This window comes from Mastigoproctus giganteus, chromosome 12 (assembly GCF_048544385.1).
Source record: "Mastigoproctus giganteus isolate SK-2022 chromosome 12, ASM4854438v1, whole genome shotgun sequence".
Taxonomy (NCBI): Eukaryota; Metazoa; Arthropoda; class Arachnida; order Uropygi; family Thelyphonidae; genus Mastigoproctus; species Mastigoproctus giganteus.
This window is the reverse complement of record NC_143586.1, coordinates 164972343-164997653: the sequence shown is the minus strand read 5'-3', so window position 1 is coordinate 164997653 and position 25311 is coordinate 164972343. Positions and strand designations below refer to the sequence as shown.

At 41.1% G+C, this 25311-nt stretch overlaps 1 protein-coding gene across 1 annotated transcript in view; it reads right to left on the bottom strand.

The window, feature by feature from the left end:
- LOC150077570 (tyrosine-protein kinase transmembrane receptor Ror-like) overlaps positions 1 to 25311 on the bottom strand; it is a 313346-nt gene that overhangs the window by 239928 nt on the left and 48107 nt on the right. The window contains exon 2 of the mRNA XM_090385946.1: positions 1620 to 1725. Coding sequence (XP_090242072.1) covers positions 1620 to 1725 — 106 coding nt within the window. The remainder of the gene's footprint in view (positions 1 to 1619; positions 1726 to 25311) is intronic.

The window sequence follows — 25311 nt, the reverse complement described above, 5'->3', positions numbered from 1 at the left end:
AACAGGCACGTGGAAAGACAATGGGAAAAGCTCCGAAAACACCCCAACGCGAACTACAACATCGGGCCAATATCACCCACGAGGGATACACACATTGGACCAATGTCATCCAAGAGTAATAATTGATGTAAAAGAAATTCAGCGCTCAGGTGTTTAAGAATGATAGTTGGATTTTCGATTTCTTATTCAATTCTTAATTTCTTCAAAAAAAGAAACTGGAAATTAACTCTTCTTTCTTTCTTCTGCAGGCCTTCGCAGAACAATTTCCATAACCTTCTTCCGCACTATGCATCCGACAGCACTCCGAGTGGCGTTGCTTCTGCCACAGGATATCGCCAGCTTCCGAATGTCGTTCTGGAGCGTCTGCTGAGACAGCTCAAGAGATGGGGTTGTCATGCGAACAGAGTCCGTGCTCTGGAATGATGCGTTCAGGATGTTGCCGTCGCTGTTCGTTGTCAAGTGACGAATGAGCTGCCGACAGAAAATCATACGTGTGACGCCCGATGCACAGGATTCCCCCTCTTTCCGCGCGACACACGTGCATGGTATTAACTTTTCTTTTGTATTTTTGGCAGCTTCCCCCCCCCCCTGTTTTTTAAATTCGCATCTTATGGCGGCGGAAGTTTTGACGGACCTGAAACGCACCTGAATGGCGGCGGAATAAAGCGATTATCGGAGATTCGGATCACCTTCGGTTTTATAGATGGATTTCAAGCTGCGTGGGTTCGAGTGAAGGTTGGTAATAAAAATAAAATAACGTGACCGGCAGTGCGCTCAGTCCCTGGTGGAAAACATGGAAAAGGGCGTCACCTGTACTGATACCAGGAGTGCTTCAATAACCCAAACAGGCGTTGATGATTGTTGGCTCGAAGGCGCCCGAATCTTTCAAAATAAAACAACCTCCACGTTGGGTCGTTGTACAGCGATAAGGCTTTCCAGAAGAATAAAAAGATTCAAAATATCAAAGACAAATGACCAGAGCGAAAATAACATTGACGAACTGTTATTGGTAGACAAATAAAAGAATTCTACGCACGCCAATGTTCACTCATCCCCATTTCAACAGTAACATTTGCCCAAATAGGAATGAACAACATCCGTTGAAATTTACCATCGCAGCTAGAAGCGCGTGCTTTACAGAGGAGCATAATCCTTCGGGTCAAGTACCCGAGCCCTGACCATTAATTCCAGGAGGGAGCAAAGTTCCTAAGTCAACCACCTGATAACTACATCGGCAGATGTGAGAGAGAGAATGTGTGGGAGGGAGAAACGCACGAGGCGCAGCTCCCAAGCGAAGGTCATGATGTCACGATGCTCCTCTAAGAGCATGTAACCCAACAGATTCACTTGGGACATTTATAAGTGCTTACAAGTACCTTCGCATTAGTGACCTCCAGCAGATAGAGGTCAATCTGTCGTCATCTCTGAATGGTAGAACTACACAGCTTAGTGGGGGGAGGGGGTGGAAAATAAAAAAAACGTATGAAATCAATGTCTTGTTCACGATGCTGGGAGAAAGAGAGAGAGACGAATCAGAAGACATAAAAAAGCTACTTTTGCATATTATGGTACAGATGGAGCAAAAAAATAATCCAAAAAAAGAATTTCTTTATACTCACGTCGATGTTAGGTCATCATCTGAGTCGTCTCCTACTTCAACTTCGTGACCGTCTCTGGTATCCGGAAGAAAGCTTTCCACGTGACTCCAAACGTGACCCTGCCATCCTGAAAAAGAGGTCAAACAGAAATTACCGATAAATAGTTTGAACTTCGCAACATCAAAATAGAACAGAAAATTAGAAAATACTTTTAAGAACATTTTGGAGAACATCCACGCTACACTCGCTAATTTATGAGAACTCCTACAGAGAGTATCCACAACAAGTGTACTCAACTACTTAATATAAGCTGATTTGTGCCAGGAATCTGCATCAAAGCAAAGACAGTGTTCTATAACAGGATTGGCTGCAGGATGAAAACGTTTTCAAGAGACGCCACTCAAATTCCAGTTAAAAAGCGATCAAAGGAGGTGAGGGTGAATTTTGCATATGAGATCAATGCCCGTTAAGAAAATTTCCTGTCTAATGCTTAAGAATTTCTGGTGCATCGTCCACTTCAAGTCACACTGCTGTTCTGATGTCAACTTCATTAGGTGGTATTATTCAATGGCAGATTTGCAGACTGAAATATTTTTCAGTCTGCAATGCAAACTATTTGCAAATATTTTTCTTTCTTCAACTTGACTATTTTCAGATTAAGTCAAAATAGTTGAAATGATATAAGAAGAACTAGAAAGAAAAAAAGTACTGTTTAATAGAAAAAAAAAACATCATTCGGCTGATGAAAATCTCAAGAGGTGGGTTCATTAACTGCAAATTGCAAGGAAGAGGAGTTAAATATGAGAGGTAGACACACCTTGGGCAAATATCCGAGGCGGCATATCGGCCCTTCCAAGTTGTGCAACACACAGCGTACAAAGCCGAACGCCGACAGGATGATGGATTGAGTTCGATCAAGAACCCTAAGTGGACAAATTCTCTAGCATCTCAGCATGCAGAGGTGGAAGGAGGGGAGGAATTGAGGAGTGAGGGGAGAATTCTTGTCGTCATCATTCATCGCGGCCACACGGGAATGACGTCATGTTCCCAGCTCTCTAGACGCTAAAACGGCGATGCCACTTGGTTGGGCAGGCTCGAAATATTTGCTCGGATTCATCTGGGGACTGGAAAGTGACCAGCAGTTGCTGACATCGATTTGATTTAGGGAGGAGGGCGCTTCGGGAGGTCTCGAACACTAAAAATGCGTGTCGAAGGTGATATTTCTCTTTAAAAATTGCGTGCAAAATTAACTCTGGTACCCTTTGCGAAGGGTTCATTTGGGTTTTATTATTATTAACTCAATTTATATACACAGTGACAAGCAATAGATAGAGACAAATACATGCGTATATACAATTAACACGCATATACATAATAGTACATACAAACAAATTCTCCTCTGCAGAGGAGATTCCCTCCTGAAGCGGATAATGAGGAAACTGCTACAGCTCTACGTGGTGGTAAATGTTCTGTATCTCATGAGATCTGCACGCTTTCTCATCACAGAACATTTTCGGGTAAATCTTTAGGATGCTGTACCTTTGGAGGGTGTTAGACAGAAGAAATCTAAGTATGGTTAAATTCAGCAGAGCTTCTTAGGGGAATCCATGCGTCATTGCAAAGGACGCGGGACAGCTTAGGATTCTCAACATTGTATACATTGGGGCTTCAAGACGATCGGTGAGGAGCTGGTAGAGGTTGTGTAAATTTCCTCCCTTGAGCAACCGATTCAAAGAGGTGAAACCAACGTTTGAATCCTCAAGATGGTGGAAGGGGCCATTAACACGATTCAACCACCTTAAAATCCAGTACTCGATTCCTCCCATGAACTTTTTGATGATAGTGAGAACCAGATCGTAGAGGCATATATGGGAATCAGAACAAGACATGTTTGTATACACTGAGTGGAAAATTTGTGGTTGTTTACTTCAATAATTTCCTGACTTATCGCCAAAAGGAATTGCGCTAAAATGCATTGATTCAAAATGAGATATCATCAACAAAAGTGAAATTCCGCGTGTGTGGTTTGATTTTGTAAGTTGGAAATATTTCAGAATCCAGTGGGAGGCTAAGTTATTCATTAAAAACATTGGTGGATATGCGTCCCCCGTCCCTCGCCTTCATTTCTCTGGTAAACAGCGCTCAAAGCACGCCACTTGTTTTTGTTTCCGTAATGAATATTTAGCACTTATTAAGGGCCGGCACAGTTTTTACAGGGATGTTATTATCATGCTCTGCTGTACTTGGCGATCATGCAATGATGCGTTTATTTTAAAGGGGAAAACGTTGATGCCGTTGAAAGAACTAAGCTCTTTTTTGTGCACCAAGAAAAAGTATTCCTACAATTTAAGGCTGTAATTACAAGGATCTTTTATTTTGTGGGGTTAAAAACTGCGCAGTATCGTGACCCGAACATGGATGCCATTTTTTCGCTCTTCGTCTAAACTTGACTTCACGTGTAAACTGCCATCCGCTAATTCATCACCAACAGGAGCGGTTATAAAAGAAAAAAGTCCGGGATGTTATTTCAATCTAGAAACACTTAGCCTCAGTCATTTAACTGAGGATGTACAGTTTCATCTACAGTTAAAAACTGTCTTTTCGTATAAGGTTCTTGCAAATCAATGGACACCGTTAAATGTCATTCGTTTTGCAGTGACAGAGACAAGGAGAGAAGTCCTTGTTTGTCAATAATCAGTTGAGAAATGTTTCTCAACTCTTTGATTGGAATTCAAACTATTTGATTATGACTGGCGAATTCCACTGCTGGATCGCTACACTCGGTTGTTAGTTAAAAGAAACATCGAAAACAAAAAGGTTTAAAATATGGGGAGTGGTGAAAGCGAGGATTTTGAGATAATGTTGGGACCAAGACTAGCGTTTCCTCAATTTGTGACGCATGAAATATTGAATTTCCCCGGCCAACACTTCTACTAATTTATAATAAAATTCGACCATCAACTGCGGAGCCCCTGGGAGAACTTTTTCAGACGTAGGAGAATGTGAACGCCGACTTAAATATTTTATTCGAAGCTTGGTTAGGAGATTGGATTGTGCCACCAATAGTAGCTAAAGTAACTACAACTCATCCTGTTGAACTTGTTCAATAAGCACTTTATAATAGCTACGTCAATGTCTTAAAAATCAAGTTTGCTTTGAGAGAAAATACATCAGAATTACTATTTTTCTTCCTCCTTCCCTCCTGAGGATTCCACTCCTTCGGCGATCACCAGAAGCTTCCAGGGCGGGCAAATTACGCAAATTCAACCTAATTCGTTCGGTGTTGAGTAGCATTATGGGGATTGAGTTAGAAGTTGAGTTTTAGTGCAAGTAAATTGCAGTTTCGGTTTTATGTGGGAAGAAAAATTACATTTTTCTTCTCTGCCAAGCTTCGTTAAATTTGATGAAGCTTGGAGTTTTATCCTGCTCCAAAATATCCTCAATATCTTGTAACAGATTTCCATAAATTTCCTCACAGCCAAAGGTTCAAAGTTTTAAGAATTTGCTAAAACAATTTGGGTGGGGAGTCTAATGTAAAACGGCAAACTTTGCCAGGACGTGAGGAGTTGAAAATATTTCAAGGATAGTATAAAAATAAGAAACTACTAATGGTCTATTAAAAATGTAGTTATGGATCAAAAAAATAAAATAGTTAATCATGTAGCAATATAGGAATAACTTTTCATACTCCCTATTTCAAGCGGGAGTTCGACAAGAAGCAAATGAATCTTTAAACAATTTTAAAATTATTTAAAGTTAATATTAAATATGTACAGTTTGTTGAAATCTGCCCATCTGGGCCAAAATCCAGGGATTCATAAATTAAATTGGCAAAATAAAGTGGAGGTAGAGGCAATACTGTGTTCTTACAATATTTCCATATTGTGAATGGATTATTGTCTACAATATTTAAATAAAATTCAATATAATGATCGCAAATGGACGTGCACCACAGTTATCGGATACTGCATTTCAGAGACATGGTCAAGAGTTAGAAACTTTGATCTCCTTTTTAGATGTCTAATGCTCTTATAGAAATAAGACGAAGCATTTTCTCAATATGCCTAACGATCACAAATCGATCCCCTGACATTGTGATCTATTTAGGGATACCATGGACGGCATGTAAATTCACAATGGACAAGGTACAGTTAGTACAATGGCACACACTGGAAGAAAGCCCATGGTGAGCATGCGAACTAGAGACAGCTGCAGGAAGGTGTTTGCAGAGTACTATCGATCTTAGCGTGGATCATCAGAAAAGTTGAATGTCTTAATAGAAAAGGTTCGTATTTTTTGGGGGCAGTGTGTATGGTTGCCCTCGCGTTCGGGCATTGTCCGTGTCTCTAATGTGACCCTACCTGTTGTAAAATTCTGGGACATTCCCATCCAACCAGTTTCAACGCACCCTGTTTAATTTCGTCGCTATCACCGAGTCGGTTCACTGCCAGAAATGTTCTTCAAAGTCCAAGAGGGCGGGGAGGGGACTGTACGGTTGACGCGAAACGTCTCTCATCCGTAACACTAACTACAGTCGTGTGCAGACGAAAGAATAGGGCGTTGCACTGCACCTGATGCGATTTTTAGCCTGTTGTTATTTTTGCTGACCTTGAGGGATTCAGAAACACCCTCATTTGTCCACGTTACAAAAAAGTAACCATTTTGGTGTAACTAAAATGGTAACAAAATAATCTCGCAAAATATTATTTAACAAAATAATGATAGAAGGTGCTTGGTGCCCTGTAACCACAATAAAACCTCTACACGTGCTTTTATTCACGCCATCACTGGAGGAGTAGGTACCGTCCCCTCCCCAAAGTGCATCACTAACCTTTCTTCTCAAAACAATCCTCGTACTTGACGCACCTTCCTCTCTCCACTATATTGGTAATCGAAGCTGCATCATTTCTCTCAAGAAACCGTTGAGGAGAGACCTCGAGGGCTGCACCCAGCCTTAGGTCTTCTCACATCGGATGTAATTTTTTTATTAATTTAATTATTTTTTATTTTTTCCAGTAACGAAACAATTTTCTTAAGATCAAATAACATCGTATGACAGCAGCGCGCAATATTATCACCCCATCAACTTCGTGGCTTTCAGTTTGGAGTTAAGTACACCTCTGTTTGCAATTTTCAGCAGCAGAATATTTTTCCAGCTAGGAAGGAACGGCTGATGATGGATGCCGTAGTAAGTTGCGATTTCTGGATGTTATTGGCATGAGGATCGTGTACAAGAGGATCGTCTTTAGGCGGGTGGGTGAAAATCCAATCCGGAGTCGCAGACTAGAACCAAAATTACTTCATAAAGCTACATTTAGTGTGCCCATCTACAGACTTTCCAAGATGTTGGATTCGTGCACGGAATCCATCTAGAACGAGAATGCGTATACAGAACAGGCTCAAGTTCTATAGATGGATTTAATGTGAAAGACTAGAACAAAAATTACTTCATGAAATGTGCCATTCTACAGACCTTCCACGAGGTTTGATTCAAGCACGAAATCCATCTAAAACGAGAATGGGTATATAGGACAGGCTCAAGTCCTACCGATGGATTTAATATGAACACCAGGGACATTGCAAATATTGCGCAAATTTCCATATTGGCATATTTTTATGATATATATCATTAACGTAATGGATGCTTCTGTCAAGAAAGAAGATTTTTTACAATAAATGATTATAAAAAACAAAAGGCGTTTGCTTCTTTTGTAGTAAACGTATAGGGTTCGTTGCAAACTGAGAAAGAGCAAATATTCGACCTCTACTAGAACAGTTTATTTTTATAAAACTTTAGTTGCTATTAACCTATTTTTCCATTAACTGCCCCCACCCTTCCAAAAACACCCTTAATTTAAAAAAAACACTGGTTGCTTCTGGAGAGTTTAGTTCTGACAGTCTTTGTCGGCTAGTTTCAAACGGTTTGTTTTATCCAGCGAACTGCACGTGTGGATTTAAGGTCCTTGGACCGGCCAATGACCGTGGCAAGATCATTTCACGCTCCGTCCGCTGCCCTGCTATCCATCATCCCCTTACACAACGGCCGCCAACCATCGTATGAGTACCGACAATGTGTCCGTCACTCCAAAGTTAAAAAAAAAAGTTACCCGATAAAAGTGGAATGAAAGAATGAGGAAGAAAGTGTAATGCCAAGGATCAGTGACTGAGACACGAAGATAGGAGGGTTGATGCTTGTCTTAAAAACGTTCGGCTGTTTTTCTTCTTCTTGGTTTTCGTGTTTTTCGACACTCCCGTAATCGCCGGTCCGCTATTCAATTACCTCGCGAAGTTACGGTTCATCGGTGTTACTTTCCCAACCAACTTCACACAGGGGCATTCACACACAGGGGCTTTCACGTTCGCAGCTCTTAAACCGTTGGATTATATTGACACAAGTTGAAAAATAAGATACTAAGCAGCAGCTGTTTCCCCAAGTTTACATCGCTCCTTTGTCTCTTTGGAGATAAGTTGGTCCTTCCTTACATCGCTAAAGAAACACTTGTATATTAGTTAGGAAGATAAACTATATTTGTTGTTCTAATAATTAAATTTTGAAAGGTAAAAGAATACTCCAGAAATCTAAAAATGTAATAATTTATTGAGGATAAAAAAAAATTGAACCATTACTGAGTGCAGATTCATAATACCACCCTAGTATTGGTTTTGTTTTCTCTGAAGAACCTTGATTAGTTCAAGGAGCACTTCTTGAAGTGACAGTTTTTCAGGTTTCTGTAATCTTTGCACTAAGTTGCACATTTGTGTCCACTACACGAGTTGGATCCCTTGATCTCTCTCTGTGAACTTCCAAGGTCGCAATTTAGAGCCGATGGAGTTTAATAATCCAAAAATATCAAAGCACCAATTCGTTATCAATCTACGCTCCGTGATCTCTGAATTATGACCACCCCGACTATAATGGACTATGGACCACATAGCTCGCAGTATAAAAAGTCGAACAGCTTTATACGCGATAGACTCAAAGTGATAAATAGCAGTGGTGGGCCATAGTAAAGATACCACGGAGTTTCAAAAGGGTATGATTCTGGGAGCTCGTGCGTCGGATGCTTCCATATTGGAAATGGCATGTCTTGTCGGTCGTTCACCATTCACTGTGGTTAAGGTGCACATTGAATTGTGGAACACATGAAACGAACTCACAACAACAGAACAAATGAGAACTTGAACAAAACGAGTTCAATGGCAGATCACTGTGACGGATGTCATCGCACTACAATATTGGGAATGCAACAACAATATCCTAAATGACGATGCGCCGTGCACTCAGATGTAAGGGGTTGCACTGCAAACCCAATAGATACCCTTTTTAAACGCCCACGGTGAATGCTGTGGTGTCGACAACATACTGGTTGAACACTGGAGGACTGGAAACGAGTGTGCTGCTCAGATGAGTCCAAATAACTGGTGCAACGCGCTGACGGACTCCGTGTGTGGTTCAAGCAGCATGAGTCCATGGTTTCATCGTGATCGCTATCCAGGCAGGTGGCTGTGGTTGCTTAATATGGGACCTATTTTACTGACAAGGACTAGGATTTCTGATGCGTATGGACTGTTGAGTTCTGCCTGCAAGCTCATAGGAGACCATGTGCACCCTACCATTGAACACTTGTGCGAGTCTCAAGTGCCAACTGACTCAATTGGACTCTCTGGGGAGATTTTTCCCAGCAAATACTGTGAATTATTTTAATAATTTAAATATAGATCCAGAGAAACTATGTACAGACAAAATGTATAGGACAGAAATCTTTGGTAATGTGTACCGGCAGGTAGAAATATAATAAGAAGACTAATTTAATAATTTATATAATAATATTTAGCATTTAACAACCATTTTCAATTAAACCCAACTTAACAATTAATTCATTAACCACATATTCTGTGTTTTTGCATATCCAAATTTTGTAAATAAGTTCATGTAAACATGCTTGTAAATACTATAATGTAACCACACCCTCTAGCCACGTGCTGTCTATGTCTCGAAAGAGAAATAAACAGATAAAATGTTTTGGGACAAGAAGAGAGGCGTAAATAAATAGATAGATTTGCCATTTGTCTGAAAAGTTGTCTAATCTTGTGGCATTCCTTTGAAGCGTATCTAAGAATTGTACTTTGGAAGCTAAACAAGTTGTCTTAAAAATGGATGGACAACAACAGAATTAATCACCCTTTTTCCATAGCTTTGTCTAGAACAAAGCGGGACAATTTTCAATGACCGCATTGCTCCAAATATGATGCAGCAGGTGTGGTTGGGGAAGTCCACACAATGCCAGACAAGAAACCGCTTTTCACGCTACGGGCAAAAGGCCCTTCGCGTGCGCACATCGTCCGCTTGTAAACTCTTGCTTTAAGCGAAAGATGCAATTGAGAGAGTTACGATAATAATACGGCGTTCTTCGCTGACCTCCAGCAGACAAAATCTCTCCTGTCGACGTTGCCACTTAATGACAGAGACCCGGCGACCTTTTGTTGCCCACTAAACTTGAGTTGCAACGACACCCCCGGGCGGAACACGATGAGCTGATAACTTATGACATGGGAAGTAGTTGACTACAATTTGGGGACGCTAAATACATCCACTTGGCTGTGTTTAGCCTCCCCAAAGATGGTCGCTTTAGAAAGATCTCGCCGGTCCACTGAACCGGTAGGTACACCCTACCTCCAGGTGCCGCTAATTGGCAGTCGTCAATTTGCGAGTCAACTTCTAAAGCAGCCTGTTTGTACGATGAAGAGGGCAGTTTGCTCGGAGACAATGCCCAACTATCTGTCTATCGCAAACCACAGAATAAAAAAATAAGTGTCTTTCATCTCTCGTGGATGGCACGATGCCAAAACAAGATTGTCTCAACCGCTAGTCTGGCAGAGGGATTTTGCGATTTCACTTAAAACTGCCAGTAAAGAATTATGTGATTGAATGTTAAGAATTCCATACAAGGAGGTACAGACGTTTCGCACGAGCCAAAGGAGGGGGGGGGGACTTGGCTGGCGAACACACCACCGCTTTGCCTGCAGCTGTTTTCCAAGCGTCTGACCACCTGCAAATAATGGAAAAAAACTAAAGTTGTCCTGTTCTCCTCCAAATGCACAATACACACAGGAATAGCGGACACACACAAAGATAAATGTATCGTACTAAGCCTGCACCTTGGGACCTTGGCTAGCACTACTCTGGTCTAAGGAGACAGACAGCTCCCTCTAGCATTACCGGCTGCTTTAGTTTAAAACTTCGTTTGAGCAATAAAGTAAACAAACAACGACCGTGGTTTGTCTCTCAATGCAAGTCCAGTAACGTATTCCAGATGAGAATCGAAATCAAATTATACCCTCCTGCTTACAGATGTCTTCGGGTTCTTACAGCAAGAAGAATGTTGGTTATACGAAGATGATGAGTCTTAACGCCGGACAGGAATGATGATAAATGGAGAGAGACCTGACAGTAGAATTAATATGAACTCTGAGGGTGATATTTATCAAGGGCCGCTTTGTTAAAAATGAAGCTCATGGCCAAAAATATGAACTGATGGGGAAGAGGGGAGAAATCCGATAGAGTAGAAAGAAGGAAGTTTTCTCTGGATAAAAAAACATATTTGCCCACACTGGACAAATATGGACTTCAGAGTTAGAAAAAGCAATTAAAATATATTCATGAATTTATTCCCCTTTCTATCCTATCTTCTACACTTACCACAGTATTCCTTAAAAAAAAAAAAAAAAAAAAAAATTGTACGAACTTCGTGGAGTCACTGAGAAAAATAACACCACCGTATCCATCGCATTTTAGATTTGTTTCAAAATAAGAACTTGTCGGTGCTTGGGTTGAAAGTTGAGAAAACAGAAGATACTTGCTGACAGAAGTCAAAGGAATAAATGAGGAAGAAGAAAAAGTTGGTTCTGTGAATTTGAAGTTGGACAGTAAATGGATGTTGACTGGCTGCAGCACGTGTGTGGACTGCTTCGAAAGAGAGTGGGAATTATAGATGCAGTTCAGAAGAAGTGTCCGTGGAAGTATCTGTAGAAAAGGCATGCAGCACAAGCAGAACGTCTGAGACACACAAGTGGAGAGACTTTGTAGGAGACGGGTCATTATTTATCTTGACTGTCCTGTTTTGAATGGAATCTAGGAAACGGTGAGGTTATGGGGACACCGCTCCAGCTACGGGAACAATATTCCATGGTAGGGCAGATTTAAGATTTCTAGACTGAGCAGTTGTTTGGAAGAAAATTAACCCCAGAGCGAAACAGAAAACCCAGTTGTTAAATGCAGAAGGAACAATATATTCATGGGTATGTTCTTATGCCAAGAGAGAGAGAGACACAGAAGGGGTAGTCCCTCACGATCTTGTCTAGAAATCTGTGTCATCGACGACAAGAATGCCGAATCCTTTTTTGCGAGATTTAAGACGGACTGAGTTTTAGGGGGATTGAAATCAACTAAGTTATCTTTGACTCATTGGATAATTACCCGAAGATCAGCATTTAACGAAGGACATTCCAGTTGAAACTGTTTGTGCAGGGCAAGGTTCCTCAAACTGGAAATTCAATTTTAATCCTTAAATTAAAAAATCTTGTGTCACAAGCCGTATACATTAAGTTATCATTCGATCTAAAAAGAAAGAGTTGAATTCCACTTGTTTTGGAGTTGGAAACGCTACTTTTAATTTTTGCTTTGGGTTCGTGGCATTTTCTTGCGCTCACTCAGAAGCCGGGTCCTGTCACAGCAGAGATTTGAAGCTTGGTCTGGACGCAGAAAGAGGGATGATGCCGCCCTCAGTACTGTACTGATCACCCCCCGCCCGTTCATACTCCCCCACCGCTTCGTCAAGCTCGCGCCCCTCAAGGTTAACCCTAAACTTTTCTTCCTCCTTCGATCGAAACTCGACTGGAAGAGGCTTAATTGGGGATTTATTGTATTCAAAGCTTCTCCGCTGAAAATGTCATTTAAACGACAAAGTAACGTTTCCGCCTCTGTACATACAGCGGCAGACGGCTCGATGATATGTTTCCAACAGTTAATTGTTATTGAACGGGCAGGGCGGTCGATTTTTATTATTTTTCCCTACTGAAGACGTCTCCGGTAATCGCTGACACGCTGCTGGCTGCCTCCCTCCAGAGACTGTCGTTCGCAGTCTGTTAATTCTTCAGTGACAACAAAGCGATTTAAAGTGCTGCCCCCTGCCGGTTGTTAAGTCGGGCAGTTCCCTCGTGTACTTCAGTAACTAATTAAATATACGCCGATAACGCGATGTACGAATATTTATGTTACAAATTTAGCTACAGAACTCCATATTGGCGTTCTAAAGGGCCGTGTCCGAAACGAGTCTTTATCCACCCTTCTCTGTGTTCCATCTACTAATGGAGATCGGCGACCACCACGGCAAATGTCTGTGTCAACTCAGTCCTGTCCAATTCTTAATGTTATCAAGCCACGATGTACGTCTTCTCCTGGGCTCTTCCCAACCGTGGAATTGAGTATTTGTTGTTCCTCATCAGATGTCCAAGATACGCCGTTTCTTTTCTTTGTGTCATTCAGCAATTCCCGGGTTTTCCAATTCTCTGCAGGACACTCATTGGTCACTCGCTGTCCATGCTATCTTTAGCATTCTTCTGTATGTCCACATTTCAAATGCTTCTAGTTTTTTCGAGGTGTTAGTTTTCAGTGTCCATGTCCACTCTGGAAAACAATGTCATTTTGTGTCTTTTCACCCTCTCATACTATGTCAGCGAATTTTGCTCGCTAATTATTTTGATAATATTGCAAATCATTTGACATCCGCTTCTTTCAACATTCTGCAAGTACTGTATGCGCGATGTTTTTTGAATTGCCTTTGGAATCAGTGGGAAGGCAACCGACCGCGACTGAAATGATCTTCCAGAACTGGGAGATCTGAAAAGAAACAGACAGCAGCAGTTTTCCAATAGTAAGACAGTGGCAAAAACGAGTCCCATAAAAACAGACATTTCCGATATCATCGAGTGTGGCATTCCAGCTTGCCTCGTGACAAATGATTAGTTCCACGAAACCATAGTAACTGTCAAATCACACGCACACTTATCTATCCATCTCCGATGACAAACCGAGCCATTATTTACCGACGTATAACCTCTCCCTCCCTCCCCCTCTGAGGCCAAAGAATGGCGGAAGCAGCCATATTTTCATTCTCCATTATAAAGTTCAACGTTGTCAAAGTTAGGGGACGATCACTTCCGTTCGATTGCAGATTTCTTTAACGTCGCTGGTGGGGGGAAACAAACGGAGGGGACGGGACGGGAAGGGAAAGAAATGCGGCGAAACCGAGCTCGTAGTGGTTCCTAATGCACATTTCTATTCCAACTTACCATATAAATGACAGGGAGGGAGCGTGTGTCCTGATGATACTGGCGGTGCACGCGCACATAGTCAGTACATTAAAAGTTGTAAGGCGTTGTTATGCAGATCTCACTGTTCTGGCAAACAACCCCGGTGCCACGCAAGGAAGACGCTGTCTTTCTCTATGAATGCTCAGCGTCTGTAGGTGCTTGTAAGCACGAGCAGGTTTATGGAAATTATCGCGAGGAGGTGGAATCGATCGTCGTGTACACACACAACCCACCGGACGAACTTGTACACAGGTAAGGGAACCTTGACGAAGCAGCGCAGGTATTATATAACCCAAGACAGACGCTGGCAGTCACGTGGGAAAACTATCAGCAAAGACAATCCAAGAAACTAAGAGTTCCTTGTTTATAAGTGCGTTAAATTATCTCCTTTTAGGCTGAGGTTCAGCATTTCCCAATCCTACAAAAAGGAAAGAAAAAAGAAGGAAAAATCAGTATCAAGTGCAATAACATGGTTAGAGAGAAGCCAAGATACTGATTCACATTTCTAGAAAACTGACCACCTCTGATTGTTAGGAAATTATTTGAAATTGAATCTTTAATTCTACATCTTCAAATATCCGTCTGAATGGAATAGAATTTATGTCCATGATATCTAGATTTCCATTTTAATTGTGTACATCTTCAAGCAACTATAAACAGCGACAATGTGTTCTATTCTTCTCGAAGATCAACAGTATCTACTCCCACCTCCTCATAAAACCCTACTATTTTTTTCCAACAGATACGAAGTTGATTCTCAGCAGCTTTGAAATAAAAGCCACAGTAAAAACTCAAAGAATTCACCGATGACGTCATTTCTACAGAAATGCAGATCTGTTTAAGCGCACCGTGACAGGCATGGACAGAAAACGAATGTGCTAGAAATGATTACGTTATGTTCAATCTCAGTGCGACAATCTATTCCTAAGAGTGGGGTGGAGGGGAGCAGTTGCTGATTACAAAATCCGGCGCCGTTTGGATTTTCACTTTGGGGGCACTTTGAAAGTACACTCAAGATGCCTGACTTATCTAGAAAATGTCTGCTTCGGAAAATCCTAAAGTGCTGAACCACAGGAGAAATATCCTCTTCTGGTTTCCAGACAAAGAGGAGAACTAGAGATAAATATTCACAACTTGCAAGTTCCACACTGATTGTCCCAAAGTTGCCATCTGGATTGTCGGACAGTAATTTACTTTGATATCGTTTAGTCCACCATGGCCATACGTCAGATCAGAAGAATTTACAACTTGACAAGAATATTACCATTAACTATAAAATTCGCATTGGTGAATTCAAATATTAATTGAATTATGTTTCTTATATTAATCTAGAGACTAATATCCTTCCTCTTGTTACGTATTCTGTTCAGAGAGATAGAATGGACCCTCACAGAGATAGAATGGACCCTGATACTACACTCCATTCACCGTGACTTCTTTCTTGCAACGAATAACTACAGGAAGCACATTAGCTGCGCTAACTGGTGACAGAGATGACGGATGACCTCTCTTTATGCACGGAATCGATTGAGTGCACTTTTCCCATTTTCCCCCCGTGTAAGATCGGAGGTTGTCCAAACTTTTATTGTACAGAAGGGGGCCACATATCTGGGGCACAGTGGAAAGACAGCTGGTTTATCGAGACAGTAATTTAAAATACAGAAAATTCGTGCCACTAAAGTTGTTGTCTTTGCGTAGTTTGAATGAGGTGGCGTTGCAAACTCGAATTCCCTTTATATATACACAGAGATTAAATGATCCCAACATTATTATTACGATTGTACTTATTTATGGCTCGTTAGCTGAGACCATATTGCGCTGGATCCTAATAGAGTGGATCAGTTCAAGGAGTAATTGAAAAACACAGGAAATTCGAATTTCAGAGTCCAAAAATCAATCAAATATCGGGTGGACAAAAATATTAAAAAACTGGGGATAATTATTATTGGGTACAGATTAGGTTAAAAGCGTCGCGTTCTGTGCGTAGTTTGAAATATGATGAACATCACCACAATCAAAGAACACAAGCATGGACTTGATCTTCGATCGAGGCATTCTGGTTTTCTTTAAACGGTGAGAAGGGGCATTTTGCCGGTGGATGATTTGACGCTTGGTTTGAGCATCATACTGAAACACCCAGGATTCCTACCATGCATACAATCCTACCATACATGCATCATAACGATGCAGATTAAACAAGATTAATAATTATATTTATTAATTAAATATTACATTTATTTCTTCACGTACTCCATATTTGGAGACTACTAAGATTTGACGTAGTCGATTTCAAGTGGCCTTGGCTGAGACCTGCTTGGTGCTACACTTCTAAATGTTTTGGCCCGAAACAAAGGAAGTTGTGCACCGTTGCATTTACCACCAACTAGACTCACATCAAGCAGCCCTTGGATACATGTCTCAAGTTGAAACCCTGCTGACAAGCTAGGTTTTAACCGGATGCTTATATTAAATTCTTTAACGAGAATACTGCATTGAAAAATAAACAGTACAAGTAATATAATGTACCAATCACAGAAAGACATTACTCCTGACAATATAAACAAAATTGTTTTCAATATTAAGAAAGCAATTAACGGTTAATTCGCTAATGGATGAGCTCAATACTCTTTGGAAAAAGGAATGCAGAACAGGTTTTAAGTACATTTGCCCCATATTAAACGACGTTGCCCATAGCAACAGAACGACTGAATCTTAACAAATCACTTGAATGCCCAACGTCGTTTAATCTGGGGCAAGTGTATTTAAAACCAAAAATAGACAAAATAATTATTGGGCACATTTTCAACCCTACTATCATGTTACTGTTCTTTATTTTTGTTCCTCTCTCTCTCTGTCTCTCTCTCTCTCTCTCTCTCAGGGACACCAATTTCGCCTTGTAAATTTAGGTCTACTAAAAACCTGTTCTGCGCACAGCAATAAAATGAACTTTTCCTTACAGCACGACCTCTCGCGGCTATTATTAGATAATTATCATTACAATTTATATTATTATTAGAAAGTTCACACGAATATTAGCACTTGTATCATGTATGACAAGTGCTAATAACATTCGCGAAGGATTTTCTATAAAAACAGCTTTCGTGAGGCAAGCTGCTTTGGTTGAAGTTTCCCCAGAGATGTTTTCATGTTGCATTCATTCAGTGGTTCCCGCAACTTGAGGGTGGCAGCTAGCGATCAGAAAAGGGAATTGTCCTTTAAGAAAAACTTATTTTCATCCCAGAAGAAACAGGAGTGTCTTTAAAAAGATAAAAGTCACAAGCCCTCAAAGAAAGGTTAATAGCACCAACTACATAAGCGTATTGGGCAGCACGAGGAAAGTCAAATTAAGGTGTCACATCTCCGTGTAACTGGTTCCTTTAAAGTTTGACTCTCCTCGTGCTGTTCAACACGGCTATGTCGTTAGTGCTGTTAACCTCCAAAGATACTGCGCTACTGGCTCTGCGATCGAGTTCATCGAACAACTAGCAGGCTTTTCCCACAAATAGTCGACGCTCCTATACTTGTAATAACACGGGTTCCAGAGATTCCCTCCTGGATGGCCATTATATGTATTATTAAACTAAAAGAAAATTAATTCGTTGCGTATCTCTCGAGATTAGGCTGATTGGGGACGAAAAAAAAAGTGGGCCGTTGACAAACACTACTCATCTCCAGAAGTCGAGGCAATGTGAGAAAACGGCTCACTATAATCTTAAAACAGACATTTTTTTATTCTCAATTGAGAGAAGAGACAAAGATGTCCCCGTCAAATATTCGCAGCCCCATCCAAAACTGGTAGTTTAATTTCTAAGGTCGGAGTTGGATGAAGATCCATTTCAGTATCAACTCCAGCACTTTCATTTCAATGAGGTCCGAGCATTGTTTTAAATATATCCAGCGTTTTTCATTTCCTCGCATCTCAGATGAAATTTCAAGATTGGATCATTAAAATTTGCAAACATCAGATTCTTCTGCTTCTTCCATAGCTTAATGCCATCTATTCAGTCTAACTACGCCCTTCTTTTCTAAACTTCGGTCCGCTCTAGCACCACACTCATCATTATCCCTTTCCACGACCTCCACCATCTTCTAATAGGTAGTCTATCCGCCCTCGTTTGCTCTCTACGCACAAATCCAGGAACGAACCTACCTACTACTTAATCCTGGTCTCTTCTCCTTAGATATTCAAATAATCTCAATCTCCTCTCTTTTATTTTATCCCCAATCAGTTCAACCCCTAGACCTCTTCTAACATATTTCTTACTTTTTCCTTTCTTTTAACTCCACCCAATCATCTTAACATTTGCATTTCTGCTACAAGGGTATAGCTTCCCTCATCACAGATTTATAAAACTTGTCCCTCAGCCTTCTCATCTTTGATACACTTTATAGATCTCACATCTCTTATTTTACGCTCTGTTGCCTTTGCCAGTCAGAAGATCTCTAGGATCCAACCTGCCACGACTCGTCATATTTCAAATTTTACCCTGCTCGCAATTCTTCTGGTGGTCCTCCCAATCTGCCTCTTCTCTAGTCTTCTGCCATCTCTTAAAAGCCACCTTGTCCAAAATTACTTCCTCATTCCATCACCGTGTCCCCTTAGGGTTACAAACTCTCCCTCGTTTCGCCAACCACATTACTCCACTCATCTGTTCTCATACATTCCCACTGCAGGTCCAAGCTCTCGTGGGTAGCGCAGTTGGTATAATCACAGTCTTCCCACACCTGGTGGAAAAGACCTCAATTCCAATCGATTTTTCCAGCAAATCGACCACAATTTACAAACCCAAAAGAACTTTATATTTAAGTTTGAAACTAAGGTTTAAGTTTGTGATTGCACCACACCAAACCCGGTTCCATTTCGCAGTCACTTTTAATGACTCTGTACAGCGGAATATTCGTCCATTGTGTCCAAAGTCCGTTCAAAGCGAGACTGTCGTATAATAACCCGTACATAGACCCGCGGAACAAATTTCAGGTTATGCGTGTTTAACAGCAGATGTCACTGATGAACTCGGGCATCCGGCTGCACTGCACAGAATGCAGCCATTCAGAGAAACATTACTGTTTAACTGGCTATCTCTTTGTCGATGGGCGCGCGGTATCATAGCGGCAAATACGTCATTGTCACTACCACGTACGGCAGACAAAGACCCGCGTCCCACTGCCACCGTAATAAAGTGCGTCTATTGTTACACGCTGTCGCGTGAGCTGCCATTTCTGTCAAGAAAGCGGGATTCGCCAAATTTACTACTGACATCTGCAGCCAATGTTATGGCCGCCATTTTGAGCAGTTCATACTTTTACGCGTTCTGCTAAAATAAAAGTTAGCTGGAAGCACGCACGAGCTTAGAAATGCGAGGGTAGTCCCGTTTCTATTCTTCAATATATAAAATCCCGTTAAATTTACTCCCCCCTCCGAACTACTCACCTTCTTTTAACCCGAGGGATAAATTTCTGGCGATGGTTACGAGCATTCTCGCCCAAAAGGAACACTTTAAAGTGGTAAATGATGACCGAACTCCTCGCTGTTGATGGAAGGGACAGTCCTGGCATCGTTGCCATGGTTTCTAAATGCCTCTTTCATTTATCCGTTCAACTATCAAACGTTATTTGTAGCGGGGGAAGATGGAGAAATGAAGACGAGAGATGAGGGAAAGAATGGTTCAAATTGGATAACCCCTGCAGTAGAACCTTCTTCCTCTTCCCCCCCCCCCCAAAAAAAAAGCTCGAACGTCAGCAGCAATGTAGCCCTTCACAAATAATTGATACACGCATTCTGTTTGCTCCACTGCCTGGATTTAACAAAGTAAAATAGTTCCAATACAGTCAGCATGAAATGGAGTGCACGCAGAGGAAAGCAGGGATGGAACAGGGGCTGCAAAGGTACTGGGGGATCCTTACATGCAATGAAATTCCAATACATCAAAAACTAATTGTTTTCTGCATTTTATACTGATCATATCTTGGAGTCAAGAAGTGGGCGCAAACCACATTTTGTTCTTGAATCCAAAAAGATGGGACTTTGACCCAAGCTTTTACAATACGGTGTGGAAGGGCATTTACAGTGGTCACAGCTAGCCGAAACGACTGGGACATTTCGGTGCAGCACCACCCACTGTAAAATACTTGGGAGACTCCCTAATAGTACTAATAAAGTAAAAAGAGCCCACCTTCCACTTCATTATCTGGAACTTCCTCAAAAATATTCTTAAAGCAGAATCAGCATTTCTATATTATTTTAGAATTTAAGAATTGCGTAGTAAGGAAATTACGTAGGGGCCAGATCCTCTTCCCTTAAGCTGTCTATTAATTTATTTCTTCCACATTACTGCGGGGATAGGCAGGTGCACGAGGGCGAGATGTCGTTCAACTAAGCAGATTCGCAAGCTCTATACTTGATTACGTTGCAGATTTCGGCGGTGTTGTCGAAAATAATAATCAGCGAGAAAGGAGGTGTGCGGGGGTGGGGAGGAGGGGTTATATCACGATGAAAGCATGCGACAGAATCTGAACTACTTTGGTGACAAGGAGGGGGGGAGGGAAAGAGATTGAACATGACACGCGTAGAAAAAAAACACCCTTTAGCTTCCGACTAGAGCCTCGAAGATTGGCCGCCATTAATCTGGACACCAAGCACGTTCGTGTAGTGCCAAAGCACGTGCTATAAGAGTCGTGTTGTAATCACCATTAGCGGAGTTGTATCACTGTTCTCGGATGATCAGAATTCGTGGAAGTTCTTGTCTGCAGTTCAGCTGCCCCAACGTAGATTTAATGAATCTGACACCCGATTTCCTGATCAAAATGGCGTCATGTTTATATTAGTGGATAATGATAATAAAAATAGAACCACTCTGCAAAATTGCAAGCTTTGCAGAGCATTATAATAGAACCGTCTAAAGCCAATGTGTTTAAATTCATTAAGATCTCCATGATGGCTTCTCCAAGAAACAGAAGTTATGTATACTGTTCCTGGAAATAGCACAGAGTTTCTTCTGCTAATTTAATCTTTTTACAAGAAGTGAGGCACTGGGCATTGGGCAGAGTAAAAGGCGTTGCTTCAAAACGTGTAGGATGCAGCAATCAATGAACTCGTTTGTCGCTGCTTGTAGGCATCATCTGGAACTCAGTCGACGATGTTATACAGGAAATTAAAGAGGAAATTAAACATTTCTTTATTGCCTGCGTTGTAAATGCGATTTTCACATCACGAAACCTAAGCAGCGCACAGGAGCCAACTAAGGGATTCAATGCGTATCTAACAGTGTCTTCTTATACGTCCATAGACAATATTTTTATCTTCTAACCACACACGGGATGCATTAATCATATCTATAGTTGAATGTGAACATTCGTAACATGTACGATGTCCAACCAAAACTCTTTTTTTGGAAATTCTATCCAATAGGACATTTTTAGAAATAACAAACCCAAACCAAAAAGTTTCACTGGAGATCTTAACGAAGCCATCTGATCTGAGGAGACTTATGCACTTGTTTCAACGAGTGAATCTAGCCAAATGGGAGAGGTTTTAAACTCCTTGAAGTTCTAGAATTTTTTTTTTAATCGGAAAGAGAAGTGTCATCACAGGTTTAGCAATCGCATCCTCTTAATGGATAATGCACACCTATCGGTGGCCAAATCCTCTTCAGTTATCCTGTCGCTTGCGTGATGCTGAGGCTTGGGTTCATGACTGCTGTTCAAAGTTAGTGTTGATATCAAATTGTCTAACATCAAAATGCCAAGGTCGAAGCATACTGTTAAGTTTGGGCTTCAGGGAAAAACGAAGTCATCAGCCATCAAAAACTGAATCTTTTCAGCAAGTTCATTCAGTAATTCGGTTGGAATCCACCGAGTACATTGTAGCCTAGACAATCAATGGTGGAGAGAAATTCTACACAGATTTCACGACAAATCACGTGTTCTTTATTTTATTAAGAAGCAACACGCAAAGTGTTGGTTATGCAAATTGCAAGTATGTACATTCTGATCTCGCAGTAGTCAATGCATATTTCCCACTTCTTTAAAACCTCTGCTATGGCACCAAAAGAAAGTTTTGCTGTTAGTGGCTAAAATAATCGTAAGATTTTCTTGAACTGCATTAAATCCACTCATGGTACGATTCCTACTGATCTCGCACACCACTCTTTTATGACCAGAGAACCATAAGTTAAAAAAGACTCGGGTAAGTCTGGCCTATAGTTTTTCAAGTTACACTTAAACGAGTGAGGCCTGTGAGTAGCCATGTTCCTCCGATGCTCAATGGTTCCACAGCTGCTTCCCTTACAGAACGTTGCATAATCATCTGACATTTATTCTTCTTGTACCCTGATTATAATGAAAGTACACTCGCATTTCATTTATTACAAATTAACGCGTGGTTAATTTACCAGCAAGCCATCCTACTCAAGGATACCCTTGGCAAAGCCGCATCATTTCTTGTTAATTGCTTGAAAGAACCAGGAAAAAAGATTAAACCTCGCTGCTGGATACATCAAGAGATCGTAATGTTCAAAAAACATCGCGTTGCGCAGAAGGCCAAAGTTTTTAAAGCAGCCAACCAAATGAGGCTCGAGCACATGTGCTTGACAAGTGAGGCAGTTCTTGTCCACCTTCTGCGTGCGGATTGTGTGACCAGCGGCTCCCAAACAAGCCCAACATTTATGCGCATTTTAACTCACGAGCTCGACAAGCATTATTATTGATCGAAAACGTGTGTGTGTGCACGTGCAAAGCAAAACTGCCCGCGTGCATTCGCGAGACAATCAATGACTGCTTTGTTTTGAGTGTCCAAATCGACTCGAAATAAACGTGCGCCGTTTCTCTTTACCCGAAAACTAAGATCACGGTAATTTGCCGTGACCTCTCGTGCATGTACTTGACTGATCATTCAACCCTAAGTAACCCTTACTGATATCTGGGCATCAACGCACTTCACTCTGAAGCGAGGTTTCGTGAGGACTGCCAGACATTGCTGTTGGAGTGGATCAATAACTTTCCGCACAAATTCGACGGAGAGTTTGCCTTCCGTGAGGGTACGCACACGTATTCAAAGTCACAAGTTCGCTGTCCAGAAGGAATCTTGGACGCCGTTCTTCTGAAATACGAGCATCATTTCAGAATCCTGCATGGGGATGCAACCAGGATACAAAAAAGCTGATATGACTCTCGTGGTGTGGTACAGGCACTGTTTGTCACCTATGGTTTTCAGTTATATCACGTTCGTGAAATAGGCAAGGATCCAAGGCAGTTTTTCCCAAGACTTCTTGCAATGATAATGTGGATTATTGAGATCAGAAACAAACTGCTTTAAAATACTTTTCTCCAGGAGAAAGCTGCCGATCATCAGCACCGGATGCCTACTTAATCCTTTTTCAAGGATGGCAAACATGAACACTCGCATTTGACGATGCAATTTCATTGTTTCTGTGGCTGAAGAAGACTGAGGACGGAGTTGCTTTCCATTACCGCAAGGGAGCAATCAAATTCCGATTTGAACTTAGCTCTGCCAGGCTTATATTTATTTTCACAGTCTTAAATAAATAATGCATGAATCTGTTAGGGGCGTTAACATGTATTCATAATAGTCTATCTGCATACTTGCAGAAGGTCAGGCAGGCTAAGTGGACACTCTACAAAAGAAGTCACCAAAAAATTCATTCCTACCATAGCAACAGTATACCCGAAATCTCCCACATGGTTCTCCCCTGGCCTATAAGTCACCTTTTTGTTAACCGTCTCGGGATCACCGAAAACCCACAATGCCTTTGTGGTTCCCTCGAAAGTTGGGACCAACTGATGTACGAGTGCGAAATATATGAAGATTTGAGATGCCTTTTCCTGACTAGGATACATTACCTTCCTAAAAACCAAGAACAGCACATCCTCGAAAGAAGACTACGATTATGTCGCCTTTACGCGCTGTGCACAGGATTTATTTGCACTACAGAAGACCCTACCATGGATATAGCACTATCTGGATCATCATCAAAACCAAGAGAAGACAACCACCTATATTTTTGGAATCAGCGCAGAGGCCTACCAGCAAAAGAGACTACACCACCACGAAATCTGAGAAGATCCAGTATAGGACAACCACAGCTGCATTTCTATTTATATCCCTACTGACTTACAAATCACCGGTTAGGACTTCAATTACCAAACTGGACATCACAACTGAATCCGAAACAAGAATGTGTGTTTGTTAAATTGAGACAAGTTAGCGGACCCTGAAATATAACCATATATTTAAAAATACATGCTTGTTCAATGGAGTCGGCTTGCTCAGAGGCTTATTGGTGCAAAGACTCCAATGTTTTGTCCCAAAATACCATCAGGTTGTGTGGGATGAAAAACTTTATTCCACCGGAGATCGACAAATTGCAGAAAAGTGAAGTGTCCGTGTCATCAGCCATCAAGAGAGCTGTTTGTTATTAAAACAGTACATCAGGTGACGTAGCCGAGTGGTCAGAGCCCGAGTACAGTAGCATGCGTTCTTTGAGTGGACCGGGCTTCAAGCTCGTGACTGCTAAATACGATTAACATTTGTATTGATTGATTTATTGTAAACTTCACTGACCTGGTGGTCGTACAGGAGTATAAACAAACATTTTTTCCTCTCCAAAATACGAAGTTGTCACCAAGTAGAAGAATTAACCCAGTTACCGCACTAGTTCTGTTCTCTCAACTGGCGCCATGGTCAGAGACTTCCAGCTTTTGAGAATCACCCTTTAGAGCTTGAGGCCCAGACCAAATAATCCTCATTACCTCTAATGCTACCATTTTAAAAAGACTCTTCCAGGCAAGTCGATTGGCAGTAAGAGGGTGGGAAGTGAGAATATCTTTCTATTCGGCATATTTCCGTAGAGTTTTCATACATTCTGCTCTTCAATCTTTCATTTCTCGTTAGCTAGATCACGTTTTAAACAAGCGCGTCAGTGACAACTTAAGAATCTGCACGTTTAGCAAATGAAATGTGGCAAGGTACACTCTCAGTAAAATGTTGAGATAATAACCATGCATTATTACCATCATTTAATGCAATAAAAATTATCTTTCAATGTTGTGGATTCTTAGATGTAGATTAAGATATTCGTACTTTAGTTTATTCTGCTAAACGTCTAATCAGTTCTACAGTAATGTGAATGAAATACACTCCCGCCTAAAAGTTTGGAATCACATCTCATTTTTCTTGATTTTCAGAGTTTTTATTAAAATAGGACTCGTTTACCAATTTCTATTATGTATAGAAATCAAAGAACTAAACTAATATTCAAGAAATATTTAAGAAATTTCTAGAATGCTCGAGAATATTCCAGAAAGATGTACAAGATTCCTGAAT